At 58.0% G+C, this 26720-nt stretch overlaps 12 protein-coding genes across 12 annotated transcripts; 6 read left to right on the forward strand and 6 right to left on the reverse strand.

Moving 5' to 3' along the window:
- Nucleotides 1–1069: 1069 nt before the first annotated feature.
- On the reverse strand, nt 1070–2973 carry SCHCODRAFT_02555806 (kinase-like protein). Its single transcript, XM_050343712.1, has 4 exons — nt 2113–2973; nt 1821–2054; nt 1623–1765; nt 1070–1568 (listed from the first exon to the last, which is right to left on the reverse strand). Exons 1-4 carry the CDS (start codon nt 2681–2683, stop codon nt 1251–1253), a joined length of 1266 nt encoding a protein of 421 aa, XP_050197742.1. The 5' UTR covers nt 2684–2973; the 3' UTR covers nt 1070–1250.
- A 142-nt stretch (nt 2974–3115) lies between these two features.
- On the reverse strand, nt 3116–4978 carry SCHCODRAFT_02642275 (glycoside hydrolase family 105 protein). Its single transcript, XM_003025955.2, has 6 exons — nt 4447–4978; nt 4338–4391; nt 4162–4283; nt 4009–4092; nt 3363–3919; nt 3116–3284 (listed from the first exon to the last, which is right to left on the reverse strand). The coding sequence occupies exons 1-6, from the start codon at nt 4737–4739 to the stop codon at nt 3198–3200; spliced, it is 1197 nt and encodes a 398-aa protein (XP_003026001.2). The 5' UTR covers nt 4740–4978; the 3' UTR covers nt 3116–3197.
- A 241-nt stretch (nt 4979–5219) lies between these two features.
- On the forward strand, nt 5220–8333 carry SCHCODRAFT_02693344 (uncharacterized protein). The gene is made up of 5 exons (XM_003026033.2): nt 5220–5634; nt 5688–5900; nt 5951–6620; nt 6750–6994; nt 7087–8333. Exons 1-5 carry the CDS (start codon nt 5269–5271, stop codon nt 7954–7956), a joined length of 2364 nt encoding a protein of 787 aa, XP_003026079.1. The 5' UTR covers nt 5220–5268; the 3' UTR covers nt 7957–8333.
- On the reverse strand, nt 8287–12714 carry SCHCODRAFT_02592061 (Pkinase-domain-containing protein). The gene is made up of 4 exons (XM_003025953.2): nt 12477–12714; nt 11936–12424; nt 11750–11887; nt 8287–11702 (listed from the first exon to the last, which is right to left on the reverse strand). Exons 1-4 carry the CDS (start codon nt 12628–12630, stop codon nt 8767–8769), a joined length of 3717 nt encoding a protein of 1238 aa, XP_003025999.2. The 5' UTR covers nt 12631–12714; the 3' UTR covers nt 8287–8766.
- Nucleotides 12715–13331: 617 nt separating this feature from the next.
- On the forward strand, nt 13332–14639 carry SCHCODRAFT_02642283 (synaptobrevin). The gene is made up of 7 exons (XM_003026032.2): nt 13332–13374; nt 13424–13457; nt 13638–13816; nt 13972–14027; nt 14084–14091; nt 14153–14168; nt 14224–14639. Coding segments are annotated over exons 2-7 (339 nt in total). The 5' UTR covers nt 13332–13374; nt 13424–13455; the 3' UTR covers nt 14302–14639.
- Nucleotides 14640–14740: 101 nt separating this feature from the next.
- On the forward strand, nt 14741–16992 carry SCHCODRAFT_02693348 (WH1-domain-containing protein). The gene is made up of 3 exons (XM_050346853.1): nt 14741–15420; nt 15474–15561; nt 15615–16992. The coding sequence occupies exons 1-3, from the start codon at nt 15112–15114 to the stop codon at nt 16742–16744; spliced, it is 1527 nt and encodes a 508-aa protein (XP_050197743.1). The 5' UTR covers nt 14741–15111; the 3' UTR covers nt 16745–16992.
- Nucleotides 16993–17741: 749 nt separating this feature from the next.
- On the forward strand, nt 17742–19156 carry SCHCODRAFT_062544 (Mo25-like protein; the record flags this gene model as incomplete). Its single annotated transcript, XM_003026030.1, has 7 exons — nt 17742–17852; nt 17925–17964; nt 18107–18419; nt 18477–18609; nt 18667–18876; nt 18930–19035; nt 19101–19156. The coding sequence occupies 7 exons, from the start codon at nt 17742–17744 to the stop codon at nt 19154–19156; spliced, it is 969 nt and encodes a 322-aa protein (XP_003026076.1).
- Nucleotides 19157–19814: 658 nt separating this feature from the next.
- On the reverse strand, nt 19815–20730 carry SCHCODRAFT_02642296 (uncharacterized protein). The gene has a single exon (XM_050346271.1). It carries the CDS (start codon nt 20467–20469, stop codon nt 20209–20211), a length of 261 nt encoding a protein of 86 aa, XP_050197744.1. The 5' UTR covers nt 20470–20730; the 3' UTR covers nt 19815–20208.
- Nucleotides 20731–22233: 1503 nt separating this feature from the next.
- On the forward strand, nt 22234–23073 carry SCHCODRAFT_02518355 (uncharacterized protein; the record flags this gene model as incomplete). The annotated part of the gene is made up of 4 exons (XM_003026029.2): nt 22234–22447; nt 22500–22598; nt 22704–22867; nt 22891–23073. The coding sequence occupies 4 exons, from the start codon at nt 22234–22236 to the stop codon at nt 23071–23073; spliced, it is 660 nt and encodes a 219-aa protein (XP_003026075.2).
- On the reverse strand, nt 22817–23810 carry SCHCODRAFT_02693351 (uncharacterized protein; the record flags this gene model as incomplete). The annotated part of the gene is made up of 2 exons (XM_003025952.3): nt 22817–23307; nt 23373–23810. The coding sequence occupies 2 exons, from the start codon at nt 23808–23810 to the stop codon at nt 23272–23274; spliced, it is 474 nt and encodes a 157-aa protein (XP_003025998.1). The 3' UTR covers nt 22817–23271.
- Nucleotides 23811–24049: 239 nt separating this feature from the next.
- On the reverse strand, nt 24050–24641 carry SCHCODRAFT_02592077 (NADH dehydrogenase, alpha subcomplex, subunit 2). Its single transcript, XM_003025951.2, has 3 exons — nt 24502–24641; nt 24339–24445; nt 24050–24288 (listed from the first exon to the last, which is right to left on the reverse strand). The coding sequence occupies exons 1-3, from the start codon at nt 24585–24587 to the stop codon at nt 24203–24205; spliced, it is 279 nt and encodes a 92-aa protein (XP_003025997.1). The 5' UTR covers nt 24588–24641; the 3' UTR covers nt 24050–24202.
- A 142-nt stretch (nt 24642–24783) lies between these two features.
- On the forward strand, nt 24784–26238 carry SCHCODRAFT_02518102 (regulator of G protein signaling superfamily; the record flags this gene model as incomplete). The annotated part of the gene is made up of 3 exons (XM_003026028.1): nt 24784–24899; nt 25097–25949; nt 26002–26238. The coding sequence occupies 3 exons, from the start codon at nt 24784–24786 to the stop codon at nt 26236–26238; spliced, it is 1206 nt and encodes a 401-aa protein (XP_003026074.1).
- Between the last annotated feature and the right edge of the window lie 482 nt (nt 26239–26720).

Consider the following 26720-nt stretch of genomic DNA (forward strand, 5'->3'; position numbering starts at 1 on the left):
CTAACACGGGTATAGCTGCAATTGACAGTGCGACGTGCACGCCTATCCGGTGCTTTTCAGCATAAAAGGACACGCGAGCGAGGCTTCACATACCGTACAACAGAAACACGGCGCATATCTGCCCCGCATCGTACCGCAGATTGTCGACGTCAAGTTTGTTCAAAGGATGCTGGGGAGCAGGCGGAGGGCCGCGCAGCATGCGGCCGGATGTGGCGGCCTGGAGGGCAACGCCGAAAAGTCTCTGCTTCGCCGAAAGCGATACTTATGGGTCGGCAAGCTAACGCACTAACCACGCGCGACCCTGCTCCAACATCAGGAGGCTCAGGGACAAGACGTGGGTTATCAATACGTACTTGCGACAAGCGATGGTCAGAAGCTGGAAGATAGCCGACTCCGGAGCATAGGAGGAGGCGAGGTGGCGAGGCCTCAAGACGGAGGAGGCCGCGGCGGTGAGCCGACCTGCAGGGCGCGCCCTCTGGCGAGCACGGACTACGGGGTCAGCGGGTAGTAGGGCCAGGGAGGTAGACTCCGAGACCCGTGTCCTCGAGTAAGCCCGAAACTCGCGCCTAAAACACGAGGTGGCCCCAGCGGATGATTGCGCCTCGAATTGATGTAGGACGAGGTCAGATCGTCGAGGGGGAGGGAGAGTCGAGGGGAAGGGAGAGTCGAGGGGAAGGGAGAGCCAACAGAGGAGAAGACATTCTTCAGGACCGTCTGATTGTGGGAGTGCATGGGAGTGCATCGCGGGCGCGGTTCGCCAACCGGGAAAATTCCTGACAGTGCGGTCCAGTATGTCACCACATTTGGGTCATTCCCAACCCCGAGTTCGCATAATTCCGATGCAGAAATCATCGCGCACAAGGTGCATCTTACGTAGTGCTCGAGTTGGTGTGCTTTGTCAGTGCTTGAGATGGGGGTGCGAGGTTGGAAACTTGGAATTGAGGCTCGCTGAGTTTGGAGTGCGTACTCTCACGCCCCACGTGAGCATTCCTAAAGTAGTAATGTCCCAGTTCAACTCCTTGTCGAGCCGCAAAGTCGCTCTCAGGATACGTTACTTCCGGATGAAATGATCAGAAGTATATTCCAGTACATTTCATAGCTGTCTGTGTAGGTGAATGCACTCTGGGTGGCGCTCGAGTTGCACTCCTATACCGCTAAGGGAGCACCTACCCCTTGTAGACAAAGTCATGCACGCTGCAATTTTTTGAGACAATCACGGCAAAAAAGCGTTGCTGGAACTGATGTCACAGCTACGCTATGTCTCGGAACCACGGGTCCTGCAAGATATCCTCGCACGACGGCCTCGCAGACGGATCCAATGTAAGAATCCTCCGCAACAAACAGATCGCCGCATCCGTATCTTCATCGTCCACGCAGCCCTGGCATATGTACTCCCGCGACTGAAGCCAATAAGTCTCGGCGTCGTTCGTCAAGGTCAAGTGATCATTGCTGTCCCACCAGGCTTGCCACATTGGCGGCACGTAGCCAGCCATATTGCACGCGCGCTCGATTATCGCTTTGTGCCCGATCCCGTGGAACAGGGGAGCCTTGGTGAGGAGCTCGTATATCTGTAGCGCATCCGTTAGTGTCTGAAGTCAGTGTAGACGCTAGGCGAGACGCACCGTCGCTCCCAGAGCCCAGATGTCTGCCTCCTTCGTAGCCGCGATGCCCTCCTTCCCTTCTCCAAACCGCGCAAAAGACACCTCCGGAGCACATGCCTCCACAGCGCACGACCAAGTGGGCTGCATAGTTCCGACCCTTCGAGCTACATAAGGACGAGAATCAGCTAACTTCCATGTAACAAACACGGCACTACTCACCATTCCCGAGGTCAAGAACCTTCGTGTGCGGGTCAGCGTTGCCGATAATCTTCAAGTAGAATTCAGCTAGATTGCACGGCGTTACGATGTAAGGTGGAAGGGCGGGCGATTGCTTGGCTGGATCAGCTGTCAGGATAACCGTGATATCGGGGTCGCGAAGTTCCTGCATGATTTCTTCTTGGCTTAGCGTCGAAAGCTGAGGAACGGCAACGCCAGCGTTCCCAAGATGGAAGTCTGTGCAAGTGATGAGTATATTTCTTCTAAGGCATAGGTTGGGCCAGACAGTGCGTACCTCCATGCACGATGCCCGCGCGATGCATCTGCGCCAGCCCCTTGACCAAGCCGTACGCCGCAGCCTTGCGCCACCTCGGCGAGAGCGGCGCGTACTTCAGCGACAGGAAGGGGACCACGATGTCAGTGACGAGCACGGCATGGGTACCGTTCGGCCCAGACACTTCGAACCTGTCGTGCAAGCCTAACACGTGCGAGGATTGTGGACCGTCGTACCCTGCATTGGCCTCTTCTAGCATACCAGCCTCCGCATTTCTCTGGCCCCACCCCGTCGTGATTTTCAGCGCCACAAAGGCCCCTGACGCGTCGAGGCTTTGCGCAAGCCATACTGTGGCGTAGCCGCCGAAGCCGAGCTTGTGCATGATTCGATATCTGGCTGGGCTGCGAGTCGGATACCTGGACTGGAGCGAGCTGGGGCCAGCACCGCCGAGCACGTCCCCGATCTTGACTGGATGGTATCCTTCTGCCCGATAGCATGTGACGTCCTCTGTGAGTCCTAAGAACTCTGGATAGATGAGGAAGTCGCTCAACTCGAGGTGGTCGGAGGTGTAGCAAGTAGATGCGGAGGACATCCTGCGAACGTTGATGCTGGAGAGGGAGGAGGTAGTGGAGGCGCAGTGTAGATGGACTCTATATACTGCGAGACAGGCGTCGCAGACTTAGCTTGACTCAGTCCGTCACGTCCGTGCAAAGGCGCCCACAGCGTAGCATGTCTTCAACGTGTTCACGCTAGACGCCCGACGTGCCAATACACAAAGCAGATGCGGGAAGAGTCATGTAGAGCTGATATCGAGTCAATAGCGTGAGCGGAAGACAAGGGACACGTATGGGCCGTACGTGACGGTTATGGTCAAGTCTGTACAGGAGTGATAACGGAGGCTTTGAAGGCCGGCAAATGCCGGGCGTGGACCCACAGCTCATCACGTGGCGAAAGTTGAACCTGAACCTGGCCTGTTTCCCGGTCCTGAGCGCTCAGGACCGGGAAGCCCGAGCAAGGACTCCATGCTCTCGAGAGCTTCATAATAATCATATTTCAGCATTTCATCATGTACATCGCGAGTCGCGACTCCGAAGCACCCGAAGGCCTCAAAGCTGCTCATACTCGATGCTGGCTAATATGAATGCCGCCAAACCCTTGAGATCATTCTCAACCGTATCCACGCTGATGTAGTACTGCAAAATACCGTCAGCCCCAGCTCGCCCAACGGATTGATAGTCACCAGCCCAATCACCAAACCCCAAACCACTCACCTCATAATCCCCCGCCCCACTCAGACTCCCCACCGACACCGTCGCCTCCCAGTCCATCGTCCCATCCCCGGCGTCCACGACCCAGTTGTCGACCATGTACTCGTACGCCTTCTTCGCTGCGGCGACGATCTCCCCATCGCTATCGGATACGTATCCCTCCCTCACCCCCTTCAACAACGCATACACGAACATCGCGCTCCCGCTGCTCTCGAAGTAGTTCCCCTCCCGCCCCGGCTGGCTCATCACGAGCCACCAGACGCCAGAGTCGGGGTCCGCCGCCTCGATGAGTTTAGATGTCAAGTCATTCAGCTGGGTCAAAAGGAGGTCGTGCGCCTCGCTGTCGGAGGGCACGATGTCCAGCGCGTCGACGAGCGACATCATGTACCACCCCAGCGCGCGGTCCCAGATCTCGGGCGAGTGCCCGCGGTCCGCGGACGCCCAGGGCTGTGCTTTGGAGTAGTCGTAGCCGTGGTAGAGCAGGCCGATGTTGGTGTTGTTGGCCGCGGTGATTTGGAGGGTGTTGTTGTACATGAGGGCGAATTGGAGGGTAATGTCGTCTGGAGTGGGTGGGTTAGGTTGAATGAAGGGGGGAGGGGGGGTTATTAGAGCTGCGTTCGAAGTATAGCGCGTGGAGATCGTCACATACCCCAAGCGGTGGTGTTGTCAGGTTCGATCTGCGCGGTGTACTGCGCATAGAAGATGTCGCCCATGTAGATGCCGTCGAGCCAGCCTGGCGGTGCGGAGGATCAGTACTAGAGCATCATACGAGTGGACTCAAGAGTGCGGGAATGACCCTCACCTTGCTCTGGGTACCGCGTCTTGTGCCAGAACTGGCCTTCGGCGGTGCGAGGGTGGACGTCGAGCTGGGCGCGGAAGACATCTGCGGCGGTCTTCCACTTCTCGTCACCGGTCTTCTCGTATCTTGGGAGATGAATGAGTTAGAGCATCGTAGCTGACCCCTAGAATTGGGCTCACAAGTACAAGAAAGTCGGCCCGACGCGGATGGAGTCGAGTTGGTTCTCCTCTGGCCTTGTGAGAATGCGACGTCAGCAGTACAGCCCAACACGATGCAGATCCAGCTCACTTGTAATCAAGGACCGACCCATCATCGTCCACGACGTTTGACGCGCCGGAGACGATGTAATCGTAGTACGTCTCGTTGCCTGTTGCTTCGTAAAGCAGTCGCAAGGCCCATTGCAGTTCGCCGTGCTCGTACGACAATTCGACGGCTCCGTCGGAGTCGAGTCCGTGTCCTTGGCCTCGCGCGATGGCCGATTCTGCACCCCATACGGCGTAGGATGCTGGTGCAGCTCGCGACGCTGGGTGAGCTATCGCCGAGGACAGAAGAGCCCCAATAGCGCAAGTTTTTGACAGCATTCTTTGAGGACTGAGAAGCCGGGAGAAAGCTCGCCTGCGGTGTGGTCATGATCCTGGATGGCTGGGCTTATATACGGAGCGCGAGGTTGCCGTCGCGGAGAAATCGATGACAGGCGTGGTTGCTAGAGCACAGAGTATTGAGACAGGCACAGTTCACGCGCTCTATGAGATGGTGCGTAGCGAGCGCGGGGTTCGGTCAGCAGATGTCCAGAACACTGGTGGTATATGTGCGAGGCGGGCCGGCTTACCATGCGCGCCGTGGGTTGTAATGCGGTCTTCGGACAATCAGGAAGTCCTCGTCTGCAACAATAGCGAGTGACAGAGCCAAGAATGTGTTCGTGTTTTCACTTTCCTCCGAAGAAGCCGTGGCGGGCGATAGCAACCCGCAAGTTGAACTTCGCGTTCCCACGGCCCAACGCGTCGCGGTCACGTGAATGTTGCATCAACGAAGGCCTCGTGCCTCGTGCCGCATCCGCCGTTGTTACGAACCGCCATCATCGCCGTTGAAGCCCTGCACGACGTCGACACGATGGCGCCGCCGCCGAATCTGACGTCCCTCTTGAACTCCCTACATACCCATCTACAAACGCAAACGCAGCTCCTGCCAACGCTCCATCACCAGCTCGGGCTCGCTTCAAATGCTTTGGAGGAGGAGCTTACGAAATTGCAAGCACAACTTCTGGCGCAGGTCGAGGAGCTCGTGCACTCGCGGCAGAAGGAGGTCGAGGAATGGGTCGACCGGTGCGAGCAGGTTGAGGATGCGTGCATACGATATTCGAAGGCTTTGGGAGGAAATGTGAAGGCTACAGGAAGCTGTGTGGGTGAGATACGGAAGGAGAAGGTACTGCCGAAGAGGTATGAGATGATAACAGAACATCAGGAGAAACTACGACAGGTGAGTGGCTGATTGGGCTAACACGAGGCTCGCCACTGACCAGCCATCTACAGCTCTATCACACCAAGCTTGAGCAGTTGACGACACTCACCAATCGCATCACCAACTTGTCGCGAATACTGGGACCCCACTTCTATGCTCACGATATCACGACTCCAGCCCCTGCCCCAGGCGAAGACGGGACGGATCCGGAGTGCAACAAGGACGTGTCGCCGGAGCGTTTCTCCAAGCTGGAGAAAGAGCTAGTACGAGGCAAGGGCGAAGTGGTGCGTTTGATTGTACGCTTTACAAACCTGATACTGACTGTCTCTGCCAGACCAAGCGTCTCGCGCAACTAGCCGGTATCTTCGCGCAGATCGACTGGCTCTACACCGAGCTCGGCATGAACCCCCCAATGCTCGAAGACCTCTCCATGTCCACCTCCAACAGCGTCTCAACCCCCACCCGCTCCCCCGACAGCGACCCCTTCCTCGTCTCCACGCCCACCCCCATCACCCGCTCCACCCACGCCGCCACGCCCATGCTCATTCTCCCCGAGAACGACGAACGCGAGTACCAGCGCATCTTCGCCAACTACCTCGCGCGCGTCGAGGAGGCCGAGGAGGAATGCCTCCCCGAGAGCGTCACCCTCGAGAACGTCGAGCCCTCGCCGGGTCTCCTGGAGTGGGCTACCTCGATGCAGGCGTCGCTGGAGGACCTGAAGCGGCGTCGGGAGACGCATATCCAGGCGATGTACGACCAGCTGGAGGGGCTGTGGCGGAGGCTGGGCGTGGAGGAGGCGGACATGGACGCGTTTGTGGAGGCGCATCGGGGGAGCACGGAGGAGACGGTGCGCAAGTACGAGGAGGAATTGGAGCGGATGCTCGAGCTGAAGCGCGAGCGGATGAGCACATTCATTTTGTCTGCACGCGAGGAAATCATGCGGCTGTGGGACGAGATCATGTTGAGCGCGGACGAGAGGGAGGATTTTGCGCCGTTCTATGATGGTGAGTTGTGCGCATATATGGTGTTGACGTGCATATATGTTGTATGCGTGCATGTATGCTATGCTACTGCAACTGCGACTATCCCACATCACACGAAACCACTGCAACTCATGCTAACTCACCCCCCAGACGAACACACCGAGGAACTGCTCACCCTGCACGAGGACGAGATCAAGCGCCTGCGCGAAGAGCGACGTCTGAAAGCACCCTTGCTCGCCAGCATCAAGAAGTACTTCCAGATCTGCGACGAGGAGAAGGAGCTCGCTGCGGCGGCGACGGACCAGACACGGCTTCTGGGTCGTGGTGCCAGGGATCCCGGCCGTTTGCTGCGCGAGGAGAAGATGAGGAAGAGAGTATCGAAGGAGAAGCCGAGGGTGAGTTGAGCGTTGTCATCCCTTTTTGAGCGCCATCATACCTCCTTGAGCGCTATCATCCCTACTTGAGTACATGACTGACGACTCTGCAGCTCGAACAGGACCTCCTTGCCTCCATCCCTGTCTGGGAAGAAGAGGCCGGCCGCCCCTTCCTCGTGCACGGTGAGAGCATCATGCAGCTTCTCCTCGCCTCGGCGAGCGTCGCCGACCAGGAGAACAAGCGCAAGGGCGGGCAGCGGCCGGGCGGTGTGCCGAGAGCGGGTGGTGGCTCGGCGTCGTCGCGCGCGACGACGCCGACAGAGAGCTCGCACGGATACGACCCGCGCGCGCGCACGGGCGTCGTGACACCCGCTGTCCGCGCCGGCTCGTCGATGAGCGGCGCGCACTCGGTGCCGAATAAGCGGCAGAGGACGGAGGCGACGCCGAGCTATAGTAGCAGCAAGCGCCCGCCGCTGGGTGCGCATCGGGGGACGAATGCGCTGGCTACTTCTCAGGGGCACTCCACTGCACAGCACGGCGCTTCACAACACGGCGCTTCACAGCTCTCCACCTCTCAGCGCGCGCAGTCGCCGACGAAGATCGCGAAGATGTCCATGTCCTCCCTCCCGCGGCCCGTGCCATCGATGGTCGTGCCCAAGCCCGGGACGGCGCACCATGCGCTGGGTCATGGGCGTATTCCCAGTACGGTCGTGCTCACGCAGTCGTCGGGCTTCGGGCGCAGTCTGTCGACATCGACGTCGTCCTATGCGACATCGACGTCGGGGTACGCAACGTCGACATCGGGATACGCGACATCCACCTCCTCCTATGCGTCGTCGGCGTACGCGGCGAAGAAGAAGGCGGCGCGTGTACGGCGAGAGAGCTTCAAGCCACGACCGTCGTCGGAGGGCGCGCCCCTGCTTGACGCGAGGTTCACGTTCCGCGCAGGCGTGTCCGTGAAGGAGGAGGAGGAGGATTACTGAGAGGCCCTCGCTCATTGAGGCTCTCATTTTTGTTGAGGCGCCGATTGGCGAGTGCACTGCACGACGACCTGGTCTCCATGGACGACGGCCTGGTCTCCGTGGACGACGGCTTGGTCTACATGGACGACGACCTTTTACGACCCCTTATGCGTCTCCCCTGCCCTTTGTTATGTATATCTATCGCCCTGCGCTCCTTAGGACGGCGGGGATCCTCCATCTACGTGTTACTCGTGAAGTTTATGCTTGTACAATAGGTGCATGTCCACCGTTCTAACCCATAGATCGTACCTTCGAATTTCTACCATCCACATTGAATGTCGACGCTGGTTTTCGTTGGCAAGAAACTTCCTTGAGCTTCATGATGAAGGAATTCCTCCAAACCAAGCTCGCGCGAAAAATGATTCACGGTCTTCGGAAGCGACGTCCATATGCGACAAGTCCATTCATGTGGGGATATGTAGGTGTACTCGAAGCTATATACAAGTGTAGCACGAGTACGCGCGATGATGCTGGGCGTCGTAAAGACGACCCGTCATGAGTCAGAGACCGGTTCCAATTCCAGCCAGTGGGGAGGAGAAAACAACACTAGAAACTGCGCAACATAGTAGAATGGCACACAAAGAATAGGATAGCGGAGTCTGTCTGTAAAAGGGGGGATATAGGACAGAGATATGAACAGCGAACACGCGCGTATAAGTGGGGAAACGCACGCACACGTAACCAAAGATGAATATGGACAAGAAGAATGATGTCCTCCGTAGTCTGAACCAAGCCGCCAGCGCCGTCGTTCGATCCCTCGCACGCCATCGTTTACTCCTCCTCCTCTTCGTCCTCTTCCTGGATCGCCTGCTTGAACGCGGCGCCGGAGCGCGCGGGGAGCTGCCGGCGACCTGCGCGTTCCGTAGGCTCGAAGTTTGTCTCGGATGGCAACGGCGACACTCGCTCGCTCGGTGACTGGCTCGACTTCGATCGCCCGCCCGACGAGCTGCGCACGCGCTTGCTTGCCGACGTCGCACGATGGCCCCGAGAAGGCACATTGACACTTTCCACACTCGCGCTCCCAAATGGACTCGGCGACGAGCTGAATCCATTCGCCGACGCATTGAAAGCGCTCCCACCAACAAAGCCTCCCGACGATGAGGTGCCCATCTGCCCGAGACCACCGGCAAACGCAGGCACATCGTCATCCTCATCGACCCAGTCGCTCTCATCGCCCATGTTCAGCGACGTCCGACCGCCGGAGAAGACGTCTCGAATGGAGGTGCCCTCAGCCGGCGAGATGGCAAGGACCTCGATGGGTAGATGGGCAGAGCGCGACTGCCAGCCCGGCGGCTCGAGACCCCACGACTTCTTCCAGCTGCTGCGCCCCAGTGTGCCCCCGCCGTACACCGCAAACGGACTACGCTTGGAGGCCACGAAAGTCGAGCCGCTGCTCCGAGACTCGCTCCGGCGCTTGTGCTTGTAGGGTGACGCCGTCCGACCGTAGTCCTCGCTTTCGCTGGGTTCGTAATACGACGCCGGCCGCGACGACGGTGGCGAGTGGATGGACGACGTCGCTGAGTTCGAGCGCGCATGCGGCGGACGCGGCTGGCGCACGACGCGCGTCGTCGACGAGTTCGAACCTGCGCGGTGATGGTATTTCATCGGCGATGCAGTTCGGTAGTGCGAGCCCGTCGAGCCCGCGGAGGTAGACTTACGGTGATGTTGGTGCATGCTAAAGCTCCGCACGGACGACGGGCGGGACGGGTAGTCCCCGAGCTCCGAGTTGGGCGTGTGCGCGCCGAAGGAGCGCCTGCCGCCGGACGTGGACGGGTTGACGGGCTGGGGCGAGTCGAGCATGATCATCTGCACCGAGGCGATCGAGCTTCGCCGCGAGTTGACGCTGCTGGAACGCCGAGAGGAGACGGATGGGCGCTGAGGGCGATGAGTGCCTCGGCGGGTACCACCTTTAGTGCTGCTGCCCCGGCGCTTGGCGGTTGTCGTACTGTACCCGACGCCGGGCGAAGGCACGGGGCGCCCATACGGCCGAGCATCCTCCTTGCGCTTGCCCTTCCTCTCCTCATTGAACCATAGGCGGAAAGCCGAGAGTATATTGGCCCGATTGCGCCGCGGATTCCCAGCACCGTAAGTCGGACTTGAGGTTGCGCTGAGCGGGCCTTCCCCTGGGGTGTTCGACGGTGTCGGAGGTGGTATGTACTCATGGTTCTGTTGGGCGCTCTCCTTGTTCGTGAGTACCCACGGCGAGCCGATGATCTGAGCGTGTTCAGACGGCGGCGGGGTGGAGGGCGACTGTAACCTGGGCGGTGGGCTCTTCGTCAGACGCGACGACCCGCTTCCGTGCGACGACCGCGCGGCATCCTCTGCGATAGACCCCGTACTGCCCTTGCGCTCGGGTCCTGTACTTCCCTTCCTCTCTGGCACCTTGCGCTCGGTATGCTCCTTCGCTGCCGCTTGCTCGCGTGCCTCTCGGACAGCTTCGTTGCTCTTCTTCCGCACTAGGCCGGCCGCCTCAAGCGCTGTCGTCGCCCGCTGCATGATGCTAACGCTGCCCGACCGCGCCTTCCGCGCACGCGTATCCTTGTCCTTGATGCTATTCGACGGGGTGTTGGGATTGGAGCGTGTGGACGCTTCGGTAGTCGATGCAATGGAAGCGTCAATGGTCGTCGTCGATGGAGATAGGAAAGGCGACTGTGTAGGCGTACCCGACTGCGGCGGCGTCGACGGACGCGCAAAGGTGGGTGTAGGTGGCACGAAGGAAAACTGCGGCATCGCTCGAAGAGGCGTAAGCGCAGGATCGGTCTGAGTGCCCGCGTTCCTGTGCTTATGACGGCGGTGGTGCGACCTCGGACGTGGCGAAGTGGTTTCCGGGATGGCCTTATCTTCCGCGATCTTCTCTTCGTCCTTCGCCTCCTCCTGGCGCGTCTCCTCGAGCACCTTCTTTTCAGCTTTGCGCTTAAGCATCCACCAGACGGCGCCAGCGGCATCGCACGCGTCACTGAGCACCGAATGCACCATCTGGCCCGTGTCGAAGCCCAGCATGCTGAGGCTGTTGAGCAGATCGCGCTCAAGCTGTGTCGAGAAGATGATGGGTGCGGGCGTGGTTAACAGATTGGTGAAGTCAACCGGCTTGTCGAGCGTCATGGGGATAGGCAACGTAGACGCCATAGAATCGTCCGCAAAGCTGTCCCCCACTATGTTGCCCGGGTCGGACAGCTGGGACGAGACCGACCGCCGCTTGGTTCGCGCTGGTGTGCGGGCTGTATGAGCTGGCCGCGAACTCGTAGAGTTGGACCGTTGGGGAAAGTCGAGAGGCGCTGGTGGTACAGCATTCTGATCGAGGTCGTCATCCTCTTCGAATACTGTCTCGGGATGTCGAACACCATTGGACTTGAATGGCACCCTGGGGCCGCTATTTGCGTCCTTGATAGTAGTCTGGCTGCCGTTCGGGTGCTCAACACGGAAGGGGTCGTCAGAGGTCGTGCTGTCGTCAGGAGTCGTGGGCGCGGGAGTATTGATCTCTGAGGATGCCGATTGGAAGGAGGAGACAGAAGCGTCGGAAGGGGGATTCGAGTCCGTAAGCGACGCCGCTTCCTCCACACGTTGCTCGGGCGTGGGAGGGCGATCGGGGAGGTCGGGCTGGAACGTCAGATCCTTGGCAGTAAACCACGGGTGTGCGAGGATCTGGGGGATGGTGAGCCGCTTCGTGGGATCCTGCTGCAGAACGTTCTTGATCAGATCGCGCGCCTCTGTTCACTATCAGCGTGTGCGATGCTTCGCGGGTGTTACGCCGCACCTAACGACAGCCACGCGGGGTCCTCGAACTCGCCGCGGATGATCATGTCGCGCATCACCCCCTCGTCATCGTCGTCGAAGGGAAGAGTGCCTGTAAGCAGGGTGTACAGTATGATGCCGAGCGACCAGACATCAACCTCTGGGTGTGAGGTCAGTGATGGGAAGAAGTATGGAGGGAATCCCCCACCTGGCCCTTGGTACTTCCTCCCCTGCAGCATCTCTGGCGATGCATATCCCGTCGTGCCGCAGAAGGTCTCCATGAGGTTGCCGCGCTCGAACTCGCGCGTGAAACCGAAATCGCCGAGCTTGACACGGCAGCGCTCGTCTAGCAGCACGTTCTCCAGCTTGAGATCGCGATGCACAATGCCCTTCTCGTGGAGGTAGGCAACTGCCAGACACAGCTGGCCGAATATGATGCGGGCTTCGTTCTCCTCTAGGCGCCCTTTCTCAGCCAGGTAGTCGAAGAGCTCGCCGCCGCAACAGAGCTCGGTGACGATCCAGATGTGGTTCTCTGTCGCGATAACCTCGAACATCTGGGTAATGTGAGGGTGGTGCAGCTGACGGTGGTGATGGATCTCGCGCGTGAGGGTCGCAGAGACGGCCTTGGGTATTTGCTTGATAGCGACGCGCGCCTGCGTGAGCCGGTGCGTTCCCATCCGCACCTTCCCGTACGCGCCTGCAGATCCCGTCAGCTCTCTCTTTTTCTTCGCCCAGGCTTCACCACGTACCCTCCCCAATCACCCTGCCCAGGGTGTAGTTCCCCACAACTCTGATCTTGCTCGAAGAAAGCTCCTTCCCGAGCTCATTATACGCGTTCGCCAGCTGCGCTTTGTGGTTCTGACTTGTCGAGCCGGTAGGTCGGTGCGTTTTCATAGAGGACATGGCATAAGAGAGAGTAAGGAGAGGCAGAGGCTAATTCCTCGAGAGTGAATATAGACGAGAGGCACAAAAGAGGTGACGGTCAGGACCAAGAAGTTCAGACGTCAGCAACAGAATCAATTAACCACGTGGTGAGGGGGACCGACAAGTTCATAGCCGACGGTCGGACTCGGAGTGGTGTTCTTTATTGCTCTGTTGTAGATGAATGGACTGTATATACGCAGAAGAGGCCTGGTGACTGACAGATGGCTTTGGGGACAGCGTTCTTGGCAGGCAATCTTTCGGGCTGTGATTGTGGTTGATGCACCTGAGCAAATAGGCATAACTTGATATTGGGATCATCGTAGAGACCATTGATTTGGTCAAGATATATAGATACTGCATGCCGCGATCGTTCTCTGCTTATCCGAGGCCAAAGTGCTTTCCTGCGACCCGAATTGAACAACGTCACGTGTATATCAAGGTCGCAATTTCGGATTCCCATTGCACTACTCTTTCAGCGGTTCCAAGTCCTGCACAGAGCTCATAGGTGGCAGTAAAGCAGGCAATTAGTGCTTTCCTTCGACCGCTATAACACGATATTGGCAGAGGCGCCACAGGATATGAATTTCAACCAATTGGCACGTGACAAGGCCGCTCCGGACCACACCCGGCCGGCGGTCGCGTGGCACAACCGTGGGAGCACAGCCGAGGTCGTCGCCGCTGACGCCGTTCTGCCTTACGCCGCCATCTTCATCGTCTGAGACGGTACGCACGACGGCTCGCTTAGGCCTCCTCGACGCTAACCACTAAGCAGATTCCTTCCTCCCCCATTAACGCTTCATAATAATGTGCGTGCACATCATTCCCCTTGTCCAGACAGCTTGCTGACCTTTCCGTGTTCATTCGTTCGTTGTCTCGCTCCCCTATCCCGAATTCATACGCTACTACGACATCATGCTCACCGCTTATGCCGTCTCGTCTGCCGATCCAACACAATCTGCACAACGCACCTACTTCGTTTGATTTAGGTCTGAGCCGTACGACCCCTACGTTCCCCGCAATGGCGGCGCCTCTGGCTCCACTGGCGGCAACGCCAAGACCGCCGCGATTCAAGCACAGATCGACGACACGGTTGGTATCATGCGGGAGAACATAACCAAGGTCGCGGAGCGGGGAGAGCGGCTGGATTCGCTACAGGATAAGACGGGTGCGCGAAAAGCCATTTTATCCATAGCCCCAACTAATGAGCCCTCTCCCTCACCTTCGCCTCATATCGTGCTCTCTGCTTCTCATTCCGCTTGTCTCCTGCTTGTTGGGATTGCATGACCTCCTCTTGGCTACTGTGCGGCTGCGCATAACTAGACAACCTCGCGGTATCCGCACAGGGATTCCGTCGCGGTGCGAACCGGGTTCGCAAGGTGCGTACTGCCTACTTTCCTGTGCGACCTCGGTATACTGATCCCCGCTGTTTTAGAATATGTGGTACGTGCATAGCTTCGATAGGAGACTGTTCCGTGGCTTACGAACGTTTTCCGTGTCAAAGGTGGAAGGACATGAAGGTGCGTCGTTGATCGTATAGACCCCTACAAACAATCAGGCTAACGCACTTGGTAGATGCGCATCATAATCGGTGTTGCCATCGCGGTCATCATCATCATTATCGTGGTCTCCGTAGTGAAGGCGACGAAGTAGGCGCCGCCCTCACCGCCTATGGACGCCCGCCTCTCCGGGCTGGCGTCGATTTGGATTGGATCCTGTATGCTCTGACTGTTGTGCCCTCCTGTACATATAACGTATCTAGGCCGCCCAGCCATCCGTCCCGCTACCTTCCTCTGCCCCCCTCCCCTTCGCCTAGTCACCGAAATCTCCAGCCATTCGACGACTCGCTTACGGTTAACTTTATGCATGAACTTTCTGCTATCGACCTGTCCGCGGTGGTGAAGAGGGAGTGGTGTGGGGATTTGGACCTTTTCTCTTTCTTACTAGGCCATGTAATTTGCTGTCAATGGTATCTACTTCTTTGGACGGAAGCCCGGCTGTGCGAATGGTGCTTCTAGCGAAAGGTGTTCAATATTTGTGTCGCTGGAAGTCGAACCACGTGAACAAAGGGCACAAACAAATTCTTGCCTGAGTTCGTCCCTCCATTTCACTTCTTCTTCCTTCCCCTCACCATCCCCTACTCCGCTCAGTCGACTTTGTCTGTTCGAGGGCCCCCAACACCCTCAAGAGCGCGAGTGCTGGTGACGACAGTGACCCGTGCCTTACTCCGGATCCGGCACAAAGAGATTACGACATAAGGGCGCCGAGATACCTCGGCAGACGACAGCTTGAGCTCCCACCATCTGCGCTGCGCGCGCACTGCCCTCGCTGCCAGCTGTACACGATACCTCCCACCTCCTGCTCCCCTCTCCTTGGACTTTAACGACTTCCTAATCTCACTCTGACACCCACAAACTTTCGACACACACCCTTGTATCTTCGACACCCGCGAACCACCGCACGATGCCCGCGCAATCTACCCTCAATGCCGACGAGAAGGGCAAGGTGAAGGCCGCGATCCCGGCGCCGTCGAACAAGATTTTCTTCGCCGCGCTCGCGCGCATCTACTACGCGCACCCGGTCCCCAGCGAGTGGGCGTACGCGGGGCTGCAGGGCGCGCTCGCGATCGTGCGCGACGCGAGCAAGGCGAACGCGCTCTTCTTCCGCCTCGTCGACCTCACCGGCACGCGGGGGGTTATCTGGGAGCACGAGCTGTACCAGGGTTTCGAGTACAACGCCGACCGGGCGTATTTCCACAGCTTTGCGGGCGATGTGAGTGGCAGTGGTTCATGTTTCGTGGGACGCGAGGCTGATTCACGCGCCAGAAATGCATGATCGGGTTCGTGTTCGCGGACGAAAGCGAGGCGAAGACGTTCGTGAAGAAGGTGACGAAGCAGAATAACCAGAAAGCTTGTGAGTCACAGCACCAATCTATCGCCAGTTTCCCGCCGACTGATGTTCTGCAGCCAAATCCTCCTCGTCCTCCTCGCAAAAGAAAAAGAAGCCCGCCAAGGGCGGCAAGATTGACAAGTCCATGATCTCCGGCCCCGCCTCGGGCTCCTTCATCCACGTCGCGCACATGGGCTACGACGCTGAGAAGGGCTTCACCACTAAGGGCGTCGACCCCTCCTGGACCGCCTTCCTCGGCCAGCTCGAGGGCTCGGGCGTCGACCGCGAGACGATTGCGCGCGAGATGGACTTCATCAAGGACTTTGTGCGCAACCACCCGCAGCAGCAGGCGCCCGCCGCCGCCGCCCCGCAGCCGAAGGAGAAGAAGGCGAAATCGAAGCCGCCTCCGCCTCCGAGGAGGGGGCACGGGCACACGAACAGTGCAGGCAACGCACCACCCCCGCCCCCAGCGAGGGGTTCGCGTGCGTCGCAGCCGCCGCCTCCGCCTCCTTCGAGAGGGCCGGCGCACCCCCCGCCACCGCCCGCGCGGGGATTGAGCCGTGCGTCTGCGCCACCGCCTGCGCCTCCGCGTCCGCAGAGCATGGCGCCTTCGGCTCCGCCGCCAGCGCCTCCGCGCCCTACCAGTGCGGCGCCGCCTCCACCTCCCGCTCCACCGCGGCCCACGAGCGCAGCGCCGCCTCCGCCTCCCTCGCGTCCGACCACTGCTCCGCCGGCGCCCCCGCCTCCCCCGCCGCCATCGGGTGGGGCGCCACCGCCACCGCCACCTCCTCCCCCTCCACCCATGGGAGGTGCGCCGCCGCCGCCGCCTCCTCCACCCCCTCCTCCAGCAGGTGGTGCCCCGCCTCCGCCTCCGCCGCCCCCGCCCCCTGCTGGCGGTGGTGGCCCTCCCGCTGGCCTCCCACCCCCGTCAGACGCTCGTGGCGCGCTGCTCGCGTCCATCCAAGGCAAGGGCGTCCACGCGCTCAAGAAGACGGAAGGTCCTCCGCCGCGCCCGAGCCCAGGTGCTGTCGTCGGTGCAGCAGGCGCCGGCGCCGCCGTGGGTGCTGCGGCCGGAGCCGGAGCTGCTGCTGCCAGCGGTGGCGGAGGCGGTGACCTGACGAGCGCCTTGGCGGCGGCTCTGATGCAGAGGAACAAGGACATGGGAGATAGCTCCGACGAGGATGAGGACGACGAGGACTGGGATTAGAGGTCCGTGTATATAGTATCTAAACCTGCGATGCCTTTGATACCACTCCTTCTCCTTCTAATGCTAATGATTTCTCTGTTTTTCACACAACCGCGAATGGATGGCCAATGTCCATTAGAGCGGGCGGCTGTAATGGAACGGTAGGAGTTCATCCTACCGTGACTTCCATTAGAGCGTACAGTATTAGTTTCGATAATTATCAGAGAATTCCTTAACGAAAGCACAAATGAAAAATCATCAAAAAGCGTACTTCAAGTGAAAGATCGAGACGACAAAATGTAAAGAGGCAGACGGTTCTCAAATCGATGAGCCTCCCGCGGCATTCTACGCCAACGCGCATTCCAGGATCCTGCCGATTATATCCCTCATGCGTGCACGCCTGCACAATCTCCTTCGAACGTCCTATACACATGCCTTGATGTAGGTCAGAACGGCAAGGATATCGAAGAGACCGCCCTTCTCCTGAGCGCGCACGAGGTCATCACATGGGCACGCCAGAGTTCGAATACCAATGATGCTCCTCGGTTTTCGGCCTGCACCACGAAGATATTCATTAGCCTTTTCAAGTTCTGCATTACCCACTGCATGAAGTGGAGCTGCATATTTCAAGTGAAGAACTTGATAATTATGCTAACTAATACGCTCTATTCATGTCACAGTTCATTTATGCCAAACGTGATGTCGTTCAGAACTGCAGCAGCCGTTCCACGGACAGATTAGATATACCTGTGCCAGGGCATACTTCTATCAAGCACGTAGGTAGTCGCGCTCCAAGTCTAGTGTTTCTGTCAGCGAACACAGCGCAACAGCCGCGCCGATGGTTGACAAAGTCACGGCAATTGCCGGGCGCCCGTCGAACTGACCGAATCCAGGTGCTTGTCCTGAACTTCCTTGTGGCGCGCTGCCGCCGCGGCCTCTGCTTACCTCCTTCATAGCTTGCCTTCAGGACGTTGCTGTCTCCCATCAAGATACTACCCTCTGATTGCGCGTACGAACAATGAACTTCTTCAAGACGAAGCCGCGCACGCCGCCAGACCTCGTTCGCGGACTGCGCGATGCTGTACCTCGCCTTGAGGCAAGCGCGCCGGGCGGGGAGTCGAGGAGAAAGGTGCGTAGGGGGGTCAACAACTGAATGAAAAGGTGCTAACGCGAGACACAGGCGAACGAAGAGGTGTCGAAGAACTTGCAGCAGATCAAGGGCATCCTCATAGGGGACGGTGGTACGTGGATGTTCCCTGAGTTCTTTGCAATCGCTAAAGTCACTTCTTACAATCTTCCCTCGTCAACTCACCCATCGCCACGCTCCCCCTGTTCATCGTCGCTATGCACCGTCTTACAACCCCATTCCCCTCCGGCATGCAGACCCGCTGCCTGAACTCGTCGCCCAGCTCGCGCAAGAGACCTACAACACCGACTTGCTACATGTACTCGTGCAGAACATGGGCCGGCTCGAGTTTGAGTCGCGCAAGGACGTCGTCCAGATCTTCAACCACCTTCTCCGCCGGCAGATCGGCACGCGGTTCCCGACCGTCGAATACCTGGTGTCGAAGCCGGACATCCTGTTCGCGACACTCGCAGGTTACGAGAACGAGGAGATCGCACTGAACACTGGGATGATTCTGAAGGAGATGTTGCGGCACGAGCAGCTGTGCAAGATCTTGCTATACTCTGACCAGTGCGTGCTTCATGTGCGAACGAGGGTGGCGCGCTAACGATTTCGCTCTCTTCACAGATTTTACAAGTTCCCGCACTACATCGAGACGACTACATTCGGCATCTCCTGCGACGCGTTCGCGAACCTCAAGGAGACGCTCACGCGCCACAAACCCATGGTCGCGGAATACCTCGATAAGAACTACGATCGGGTGCGTTGCCAGCGACGTCACGTGTGTGTTGAACTTCTATACTGACGCCCTCGCCAGTTCTTCTCCTCCTTCACCACCCTCATCCTCTCAAACAACTATGTCACGAAGCGTCAGTCACTCAAGCTGCTCGGCGAGATCCTGCTCGACCGCGCGAACTTCAACGTGATGACGCGCTATATCGCGAACGAGGCGAACCTCAAGATGATGATGAACCTGCTCAGGGATAAGAGCAAGAACATACAGTTCGAAGCCTTTCATGTATTCAAGGTGAGCTTGGCTGCGGCGCGACTTGCTTTACGCGAGCTAACAGCTGTTCTCAGGTCTTCGTGGCCAACCCCAAGAAGCCGCCGCAAATCGAGGCTATTCTGCGGAGAAACAAGGAGAAGCTCCTTGTGTTCTTGCGCAACTTCCACAACGACAAGGAGGGTGCGTAGCTCTCGAGATGCCCGTGGATACGTTTTCCCAAATTTGCCGCTGACAATTTCTTCTAGACGAGCAGTTCAGCGACGAGAAGCAGTTCCTCATTGTACAAATACAAAGCCTGTAGACGCTTGTCGTACAGAGGTTGCTTTCGCCTGCATCACCAGAATCCGACGTGAGACGGCGGATTGCAATCCTGCTCATATCCGTCTCATCCTTAGGAGTCTAGATAAGCAGCACTAGCGGGGCTACCTTGCTTGTGGCGAAAGCACGACCGGTCTGTTTGCGGCCCGACATATGTACTGCCACACTCGCTGCTCGTCAAACGATACCTCTTTCCCCATCTCGCACCTCCCCTATCTCCTCGACGCACATCCCTCACACCCTGCCTTTCTCCGCTTCGAACACTGCTTTTGTTGCACGCATCTAATTGCTGTTGTCTACCTGTGCATATGTACGCAATTGTACACATCTTGTCTGTCCGATCCTGCTTCTAACGCTCTGCCTGGTAGCTTGTAAGTCTGTAAGGCTGCTTGCGTAAACCTTAGCAAGTTCGTGTGACTTTCCTCGCGCTGTACAACCGTGGTGCAGAGAAGGTGAAGTATATTCGTATGCGCGCTTCTGTAGGATGCGCTGCTGGAGTAATGCGCATCCCAGTATTCGTGTAGGGACAGGTGAAGTCCAACTTCTCGCGCACATGATGACCTGTGGGTCCACGCCCGGCAATTGCCGTCATGCAAATTCGCATCCAATCCTGCTCATGACGCTCCCACTGGGACTGCTATGCATCTAATAATCTCATTGACCAGTTGCTTCTATATATCGTATGCTTGATTTGCAGATAACGCATCCTACGCACAAAGAGTAGAACTCACGCGCCGGGAAGGTTCTATGTAGCACCACTGTACGCGAAGCAGCAATCGCGAGACAAAAGCCTCGGTAAGGATAGAGAAAAATTGTGCAGCAGACCCAGAGTAGTCTGAATCGAGTTGCGCCGTCTCCGATGAATTAGGCGTGCCGCGAATTGCACTCAAGGGCGTGCCATGGACCACGCTTCAATACCCTCCCAGATATGCCCCCTTGCCCCCTTGAGCAGCGCAAGTTGCGCTCGGGAGCTTACCCCCCTATACCATCCAGCCTACGCTCACAAATCCACACACACGGCCCTCCGCCGAGCCGCTATGGACCCGAGAAGAGACGTGAGGGCGTCTGCGCAGCACCAGGGAATGACCCCCGATGCCAGGACGATTGTCGGGAAAGTAGAACGACCGACCCCTCAGGCCTTGGGGCCGACGGCCCACAAGCGACTGCGGTGCGCACCGATGGCGCATTCACGAAGCACGAAGCCGCAACAGCGCGCTGTCGCACTAGCGTGGACGAAGGCAAGGCGCGGCGGGAAAGGGTACCGGCAGCGGGTACGACTATGGCACACCCAGGCATCGCGACGATTTCAGCGACACTGGCTCCAAGGTCCTCCACCTCCGTCGTTAACGTTCGGAGGCATCATGGGTAACCTCTCCCCAGCGTACGCAGGGACGGGGGTGCCAATGCCGGGATTTCTGGTGCGTCGCTGGACATGTTGCTCGGCTGATTACAGTCGGCGACCGGCTAGGTGCACGAGGATGCATCACTCAGACCTTGGCCCGCTCGCGAAAAGGAGACAAGTCCTGTGCGGGGCGAGCTTCGCGGCCTTGGATCTGCTGCATGAGAGTTAGGGAAAAGAGGAGAGCGATCGAATGTCTTGATCTTATCGTGTTGTGGGTCCGCGCAGGTCCGTTTTGTGGCGTTGGCAAGGCATGACCCACGCGAGCTGAACCAACCTCAGCAACGACCATCATCATAGCAGTACTCATAAAACCTTCATCAGTCTTTCCCCTGACTTCGACGGACCTTTATGGACGAGCGGAAATTAGTGGTGACTCGTGAAGTCCTCTGTTCACGCAGATCGTGCATCGTACGCTCTTTGAATCACCTTTCCCCGCGAAGCTCGCCCAGCGACGACCAACCCTGTCGCTCATGTTGATCGTCGGACCGTCGATTGTCGAGGCGCATTACACGGAGCCGCCTCGTGCTCGCAAGAATCGTTTCGGGGATCGTCTCATCAACGGCGAGTAGATCCACCGGGCTCGGAGTTCAAACACCCCGACATTGCTCTCCTTCGTTCTCGTATATCTTCAGTCTTCTCGGGAGACGGCAAACCCCAGGGAGCGGGGCCGACAACCTCCAGCAAGCGTGCAGGTCTTCGTTAATCGTCATCTCATGCACCAAACCCGTGGACCAACCCCCTCCAGTACGTACATATTGTGGTCTGACCGTTCGGTACTCGAGCGTGCTGATGTTGGAGAGGATCCCCAGCCATGCGTCCGCTCGGTAACCCTTAAGTATCGCTGCAACCCATGTAGGGTCTTTTTGCGTCGCCCCTTCGGCCGCCCTCTGAGCCAAAATGTTGCGCGGTCCTCCGCCGCTCCCAGAGCACCCTCTGAATCCGTACAGTGTGGGCGGACTCAGGTATGATGTGCTGCAGTTCTGTGCCATATTCTTACTCTATGGTAAGTGCAGTTCTGATGCGACACAGTAGCGTCTCCATGCTGAAAACAGAGAATAGGCGTGCACGTTGCATTGTCACTCGCAGCTGTTCCCATATTGGCGTGAGTACGCGTGTTATCGTGGACGACCGGTTGGCGTTGACAACGCCGTGTCTCCTCAGGCGCAAAGAGGGACGTACGTGGCCGCTGACGATGGCTCTCTCGATTCTCTTTCTCTCTTCGACGCTAGCGACCGCCATCCGATTTCCTATGACCTGGGATGTGTTTGGCTGGGACCCTGATAGGGCCGCCAGAACAGCTTTCATGTACCTAGTACTTTCGTGCGTGAACGTAGGTTTGGTTGATTGGTTGTAGCTTTCGAGTGCTCAGCAGATTTACAGTACCTGATCAGCGACATGCTCGTCGTCTGGAGAGCCTGGGTGATATGGCCAGATAACATCGTCGTACGAGGGCTACTTATAGCCAGCATGAGCTGCAGTCTAGGTGACCATCCTTGACTTCCGCCTCCTCGTCGTACATTGCCTGATTTACAACTACACCGATAGCTGGAACGCTCTTCGAGCTTGTCTCCCAAACGGCGTCGTACACCTGGATCGCCTACGGCCTCCCGGTCGCCTTCATGGCCAGCACGCTCTGTCTGACCAACGTCATTGCTACGATGCTCATTGGTATCAGATACTGGTATGTGGCCCTCGTCTCCAGCGCTTATGGGTCTCTCGTTTCCTGCACTGTTGAAGCGCAACTCACCGAATGTTGCCAGGATCTACAGACGAGAAGTCGCCGCGTGGCTTTCCCCGCACTCCACGGGCGCTCAGGTTGGGGGAGTTCTCCTACTCCTCCTGGAGTCCGGGGTGGCGTACACTGCTCTTTGGGTACGACTTGGTCCCGTTCCTCGTCGTCGACTTTGGACTCACCATTGCGCAGGCCATCAACATCTTCATCCAAGTCCACGAAACCTTGGAGCACCACTGGAACTTTGCCACGCACTACGAGATCATGCACGAGACCTTCTACCTGTGCGCGGTGTGTATCTCCCCAATCCTCGTTTAAACATCCGTCCTGCTACACTCCCCTCTTATCTTCGCCTATATCGCCCGTACCCTCGCTCATACTGACTACCACCAACAGGGCATCTACCCCACCTTTGTTGTCGTCATCATCATGCTGCAACAGCAGGCCAGTGCAAAGTCAGCTCTGAACCACCCGAGCAGCTTCCTGGAGTCCATGCACTTCGCCCTGTCGTGCGGCGGGGCGCCACAAGAGACGGGGCGGCCTTCGGAGGACGAGAGGCTGTTCTGTGACAGTCCCATTCCAGTTTCACGTACAAGCAGCTCGTACACACCGACGAGCAGCTCGTTCTCGCCGTCAGGGTGCTCTTTCGCGCCGTCAAACTGCTCGTTCACTCCCCCAAGTACGAGCGAGGCATGTAACGAGGAGATCGCAGTCACCCCTCGGTCCAAGCGCATGGAGAGCGAATGTGCCAAAGAACAGGAGGTGACTCGTCACGACTGGGTACGATAGCCAACGATGCGCCATGCGCCTTGTAATTACCAACTTTAGACACCTTACATGTACTACGATAATCATGACTAGTTACGCTATCGAGCGATTCACGAAGCCTCTGAACAATAGCGCAGACAAAACAAAGATGCTCCGTGTATATTCACTTCACAAGGGGCCCATGATTTATCGAGGATCAGAGAATGAATCGGTCGTCTTCACCCGCGCATGACTAGCATGAGGTGAATTGTCAAGTGTTAGTAAACGTCTGAGAGCGGAATTGAAGCACACACGTACGTTATGCGGCACATCTGAGCGTTGGCCTTCCACGATACTCAGGAAGGAGCAGAACCGCCGCGCAACGACGAGACCGAGGCCCAGAAAGCCCATCCAAGTCATGCTCCATGCGCACGCCAGCAAGAACGACCACAGGGCCACGTCCATGTATACGCATGCGCGCGACAGCTGCGGGGATCGGACGGGGAAGGACCTCCTTCCAAGCGCACGGTCTCCTTCTATGCCAGCGAAGTCCTGCGCGTGCAAGGTGGTTAGAATGACCAGGCCGCTGCATAGCAGTGGTAGAGCCGCTGAGGAGCTGCGTGGCTTGCTTCCAGCTGCGACTTCGGTGAGCGACGCCTTCAGTAAACCCTTCGAATGGAAGGAGAACTCACCCAACACGACTGTCGCGCCGAACTCGAAGCCTAGATAACCCAGAGAGTTCTTCATGTTCTTCATGGAATGGTAGCTGAAGCAGAAACGGGCAATTGCCTGTCATTAACGCGCGTTCACAGACTCGCCCCACAGGGTTGCCTCAGGACTGTAACCACAGCAATGAAAGCGTACCCTCATAGGCGTTCGCCTACTGAGTTTTCGAAAGCTGCGTAGCTTGGATCATGAGTACCCATGACTGCCGCGTGAACCTCGGAACGCGGTGGCGGGCTGAGATGAAGACCCACAATGAGCTCAGGAGATGACCGCCAGAGCATGATATGTCTGAAATGGAGAGGGACAAGTGCGTAGGGAAGGGCAGCCTGCAAGCGCCGGGCATAAGTGCTGCCCGATCATTGGTTGAGAGGCGAAGGTAGGACTTCATGTAATGCCGGTCATCATAACATTGCACGAGCGATTTATGCTTGTAGCAACTTGAGAATCTGGCTCTCGACGTCCTTTGCCGGAACGTTCTCTAGCTCAACATGTTTCTCCTGTCCCTTCTCTGTCGGGCAAGTTAGGTCTCTGAAAGATGTGATGCAACATAACACGCACCAAACCGCGCGAACACTCGCGCTGGCGTACCCGTTGCTTCCCGGATGAGTACTGGCAAGTCTGGGTTGTGCTGCTTGATAGTCAGGTAGTTGTTCTGGATGAACTGGCTGTAGAATCGAGTCCCGTTAGGCGCCGAAGTCGCGTTTGAAGCAGGCAGACGCACCGAGTGCCCGCGGACGCCGGGCCCGTTTGCGAGCACAGTATCCTGATCTCGCGGAGTGCAGGGGAGAACGCCTTGGCGAACGACATGACGGCGAGGACGACGGCAGCGAGGACGAGCGGAGCGGTGAGGGTGAGAAGCCGAGAACGCGAAGATAATTCAAGTCGCCAAACAAGTGTAAATTTCCCGGTTGATTCTGTTCACCGTCGTCAACGACGACGCCGAGCGACCCCTTCTCATCTGCGCTTTATTCTCTGGACGACATCGAGCGATAGAGTGGGCGAGATGGACGAGAAGCAGCGGCAAGATGAATACGCGAGCAGTCGGGCCGACAGGCTCCCCTCCCTGCAAGAGGTACTCTCCAGGCGAACGCGTCCGCCGGTGGACCTTTTCATGTTCTAGTGAGTCCCATCTCTCGAAGATCTTTATGAGATCCCCATTCTCTGTGCCAAGCTGCTCAGGGGGGCGCGTTTGCCCTCAGGGTCCAGAGGACGCGATCGAACCAGACACCTAGTCGACCCATACCACTGTCCACGAATGCGTTGTTTCTCTGCGTCTCTCAGTCTATCAACTACCCAGATACTTACCTGATACACAGCCTTTTTCTTCAGCGTGAAGGCGCCGAGGATATCCTCGACTTCTGGCTAGATGTCCAGCAGCACGAGAACCTCTGTCGCGCGTACTTCAAGGACATTCGCAAGTCCGGGCGCAACCTGAAAGAAGAATGGCCTGAATACTGGGACTACGCTCGCCGACGTGGCTCCATTTACGGCACCGTCGTCGGCATGGGTGAAGCGAAGCGGAGTACGGGCAGCATGGACCACCTCATGACTGGCGACGACGAGAAGTATCGCCCTCGCTCAACCTCGCCCCGCCCTGGCGCCAGCACCGCCCTTTCCGACCACACGCGCGTCGCGTCCGCGTCCCCCAAGAACGCGAACGACGACCCTCCGCGCTCCACCACTCCTTTCTCCTTATCCGGCCGCACGCCTACCCTCTTCCACAAACGCGCCTCGCGCGCACCGACGATCATCCCCCGCTCGCAGGCAATCACGCGCCAAAATCTGATCGCGTCCGCCGAGCGAATATACTACCGCTACCTCTGCCCCGCGACGACGGTCAGCTCAACGGAGAACCACGAGATCTACCTCCCGCCCGCGCTCCGCATCCACAGCTTCCCGCTGAGCTCGGCACACGAGCCGCGCTCGCCAGCGGAGATGCAGCTCATGGCGCAGATCCCGGACATGTTCCACGCGCAGAAGGATTACTGCTTCCGCGCCATGGAACAGGACGCGTTCCCGCGCTTCCTGCGCTCGAAGGCATTCGGCAACCTCACGCCCGTCTCATCCCTGGTGCGCCTCATCGTCGGCCTGATTATTCTCTGGATCGGTCTCGCGGTCGGGTTCTCGCTCATCTTCCTGGATGTGCACCCCAAGTCGAAGCGGTTCTTCGTGAGTATTTCGTTTCTTGTCCGTCCCTCGCTTTTGCTAATGCGATACACAGCTCTTCATACCATATACCATTGCCATCCTCTGCCTCATCTCGCATCAGTACGAGTTGGACCCTATCCTGGTGTTCCTCGGCCAGTCGGAGACCACGCCGTTCCGCACCCTGCACATCCGCGAGCCCTATGTGCGCAAGCTGCTCCTCGGACGCGCCGTCTGGGTCAGCGCCCTCGTCGCGGCCTTCTCGACCGCGTTGACCATGATCTTCTGGGCCGTCCCCGGGCATCGCCTATAGAGATGACCGGCGGTCCCTCGAGGAATCCAATGGTCCTTGAGATATCCGGCGACCCTCAACAGATCGGATGTTGTGCGCGGACTGGACGTGGACGTTACGGGCGGAATGATGTAATGGTATATCCTGGGCTATCTTGTACGCGTCCATCTCCCTATATTTCACGACCTCTTTATGACTTTTTTCTATTCTATCCGGTCTTCGGTGCAAAGACAGATGTCCTGTTCTCGCTGCACAGACAGATGCCCGAGCCCTTCGTCGCTATTTGCGCGTGCTGCTTTCGCTGTTCGTTCACCCCTTTCATCACTACACCCATCCGTCTTCACTGCGTTGACTTCGCTACATTGGAACCGCTCGCCACCGTCCTCTAATCTGCATCCCCTTCCGTCTTGCTAGCCTCCTTCCTCCTCGTTCGCCTCGACGACCGTTTTTGCCTACCACCTTTTTTTCTCTGCTTTTGTTTAGTTGTCTGTACGCGCTGGCTC

This window comes from Schizophyllum commune, assembly GCF_000143185.2.
Source record: "Schizophyllum commune H4-8 unplaced genomic scaffold SCHCOscaffold_13, whole genome shotgun sequence".
NCBI classification, from domain to species: Eukaryota; Fungi; Basidiomycota; class Agaricomycetes; order Agaricales; family Schizophyllaceae; genus Schizophyllum; species Schizophyllum commune.

Excerpts from the sequence above, each read along its gene's own strand:
- SCHCODRAFT_02592061 (XM_003025953.2), bottom strand. The coding sequence starts at position 12,630 with ATGTCCTCTATGAAAACGCACCGACCTACCGGCTCGACAAGTCAGAAC. Across the intron at positions 12,425-12,476 it reads GGGCAGGGTGATTGGGGAGG|GCGCGTACGGGAAGGTGCGG; the intron begins GTACGTGGTGAA and ends CGGGATCTGCAG. Across the intron at positions 11,703-11,749 it reads CCCCGCGTGGCTGTCGTTAG|AGGCGCGCGATCTGATCAAG; the intron begins GTGCGGCGTAAC and ends GATAGTGAACAG.
- SCHCODRAFT_02642296 (XM_050346271.1), bottom strand. The coding sequence starts at position 20,469 with ATGCCTGGGTGTGCCATAGTCGTACCCGCTGCCGGTACCCTTTCCCGC.
- SCHCODRAFT_02642275 (XM_003025955.2), bottom strand. The coding sequence starts at position 4,739 with ATGCTGTCAAAAACTTGCGCTATTGGGGCTCTTCTGTCCTCGGCGATA. Across the intron at positions 4,093-4,161 it reads GACGCGGTACCCAGAGCAAG|GCTGGCTCGACGGCATCTAC; the intron begins GTGAGGGTCATT and ends CCGCACCGCCAG. Across the intron at positions 3,920-4,008 it reads TGACAACACCACCGCTTGGG|ACGACATTACCCTCCAATTC; the intron begins GTATGTGACGAT and ends CACCCACTCCAG.
- SCHCODRAFT_02592077 (XM_003025951.2), bottom strand. The coding sequence starts at position 24,587 with ATGTCGTTCGCCAAGGCGTTCTCCCCTGCACTCCGCGAGATCAGGATA. Across the intron at positions 24,446-24,501 it reads CCGGCGTCCGCGGGCACTCG|CCAGTTCATCCAGAACAACT; the intron begins GTGCGTCTGCCT and ends TCGATTCTACAG. Across the intron at positions 24,289-24,338 it reads GCGAGTGTTCGCGCGGTTTG|AGAAGGGACAGGAGAAACAT; the intron begins GTGCGTGTTATG and ends CTTGCCCGACAG.
- SCHCODRAFT_02642283 (XM_003026032.2), top strand. Across the intron at positions 13,817-13,971 it reads TTCGCTACAGGATAAGACGG|ACAACCTCGCGGTATCCGCA; the intron begins GTGCGCGAAAAG and ends GCGCATAACTAG.
- SCHCODRAFT_02555806 (XM_050343712.1), bottom strand. The coding sequence starts at position 2,683 with ATGTCCTCCGCATCTACTTGCTACACCTCCGACCACCTCGAGTTGAGC. Across the intron at positions 1,766-1,820 it reads GGTTCTTGACCTCGGGAATG|CTCGAAGGGTCGGAACTATG; the intron begins GTGAGTAGTGCC and ends GTCCTTATGTAG. Across the intron at positions 1,569-1,622 it reads TCTGGGCTCTGGGAGCGACG|ATATACGAGCTCCTCACCAA; the intron begins GTGCGTCTCGCC and ends GATGCGCTACAG.
- SCHCODRAFT_02693344 (XM_003026033.2), top strand. The coding sequence starts at position 5,269 with ATGGCGCCGCCGCCGAATCTGACGTCCCTCTTGAACTCCCTACATACC. Across the intron at positions 5,901-5,950 it reads TACGAGGCAAGGGCGAAGTG|ACCAAGCGTCTCGCGCAACT; the intron begins GTGCGTTTGATT and ends TGTCTCTGCCAG. Across the intron at positions 6,621-6,749 it reads TTTTGCGCCGTTCTATGATG|ACGAACACACCGAGGAACTG; the intron begins GTGAGTTGTGCG and ends CTCACCCCCCAG.
- SCHCODRAFT_02693348 (XM_050346853.1), top strand. The coding sequence starts at position 15,112 with ATGCCCGCGCAATCTACCCTCAATGCCGACGAGAAGGGCAAGGTGAAG. Across the intron at positions 15,421-15,473 it reads TCCACAGCTTTGCGGGCGAT|AAATGCATGATCGGGTTCGT; the intron begins GTGAGTGGCAGT and ends TTCACGCGCCAG. Across the intron at positions 15,562-15,614 it reads GCAGAATAACCAGAAAGCTT|CCAAATCCTCCTCGTCCTCC; the intron begins GTGAGTCACAGC and ends GATGTTCTGCAG.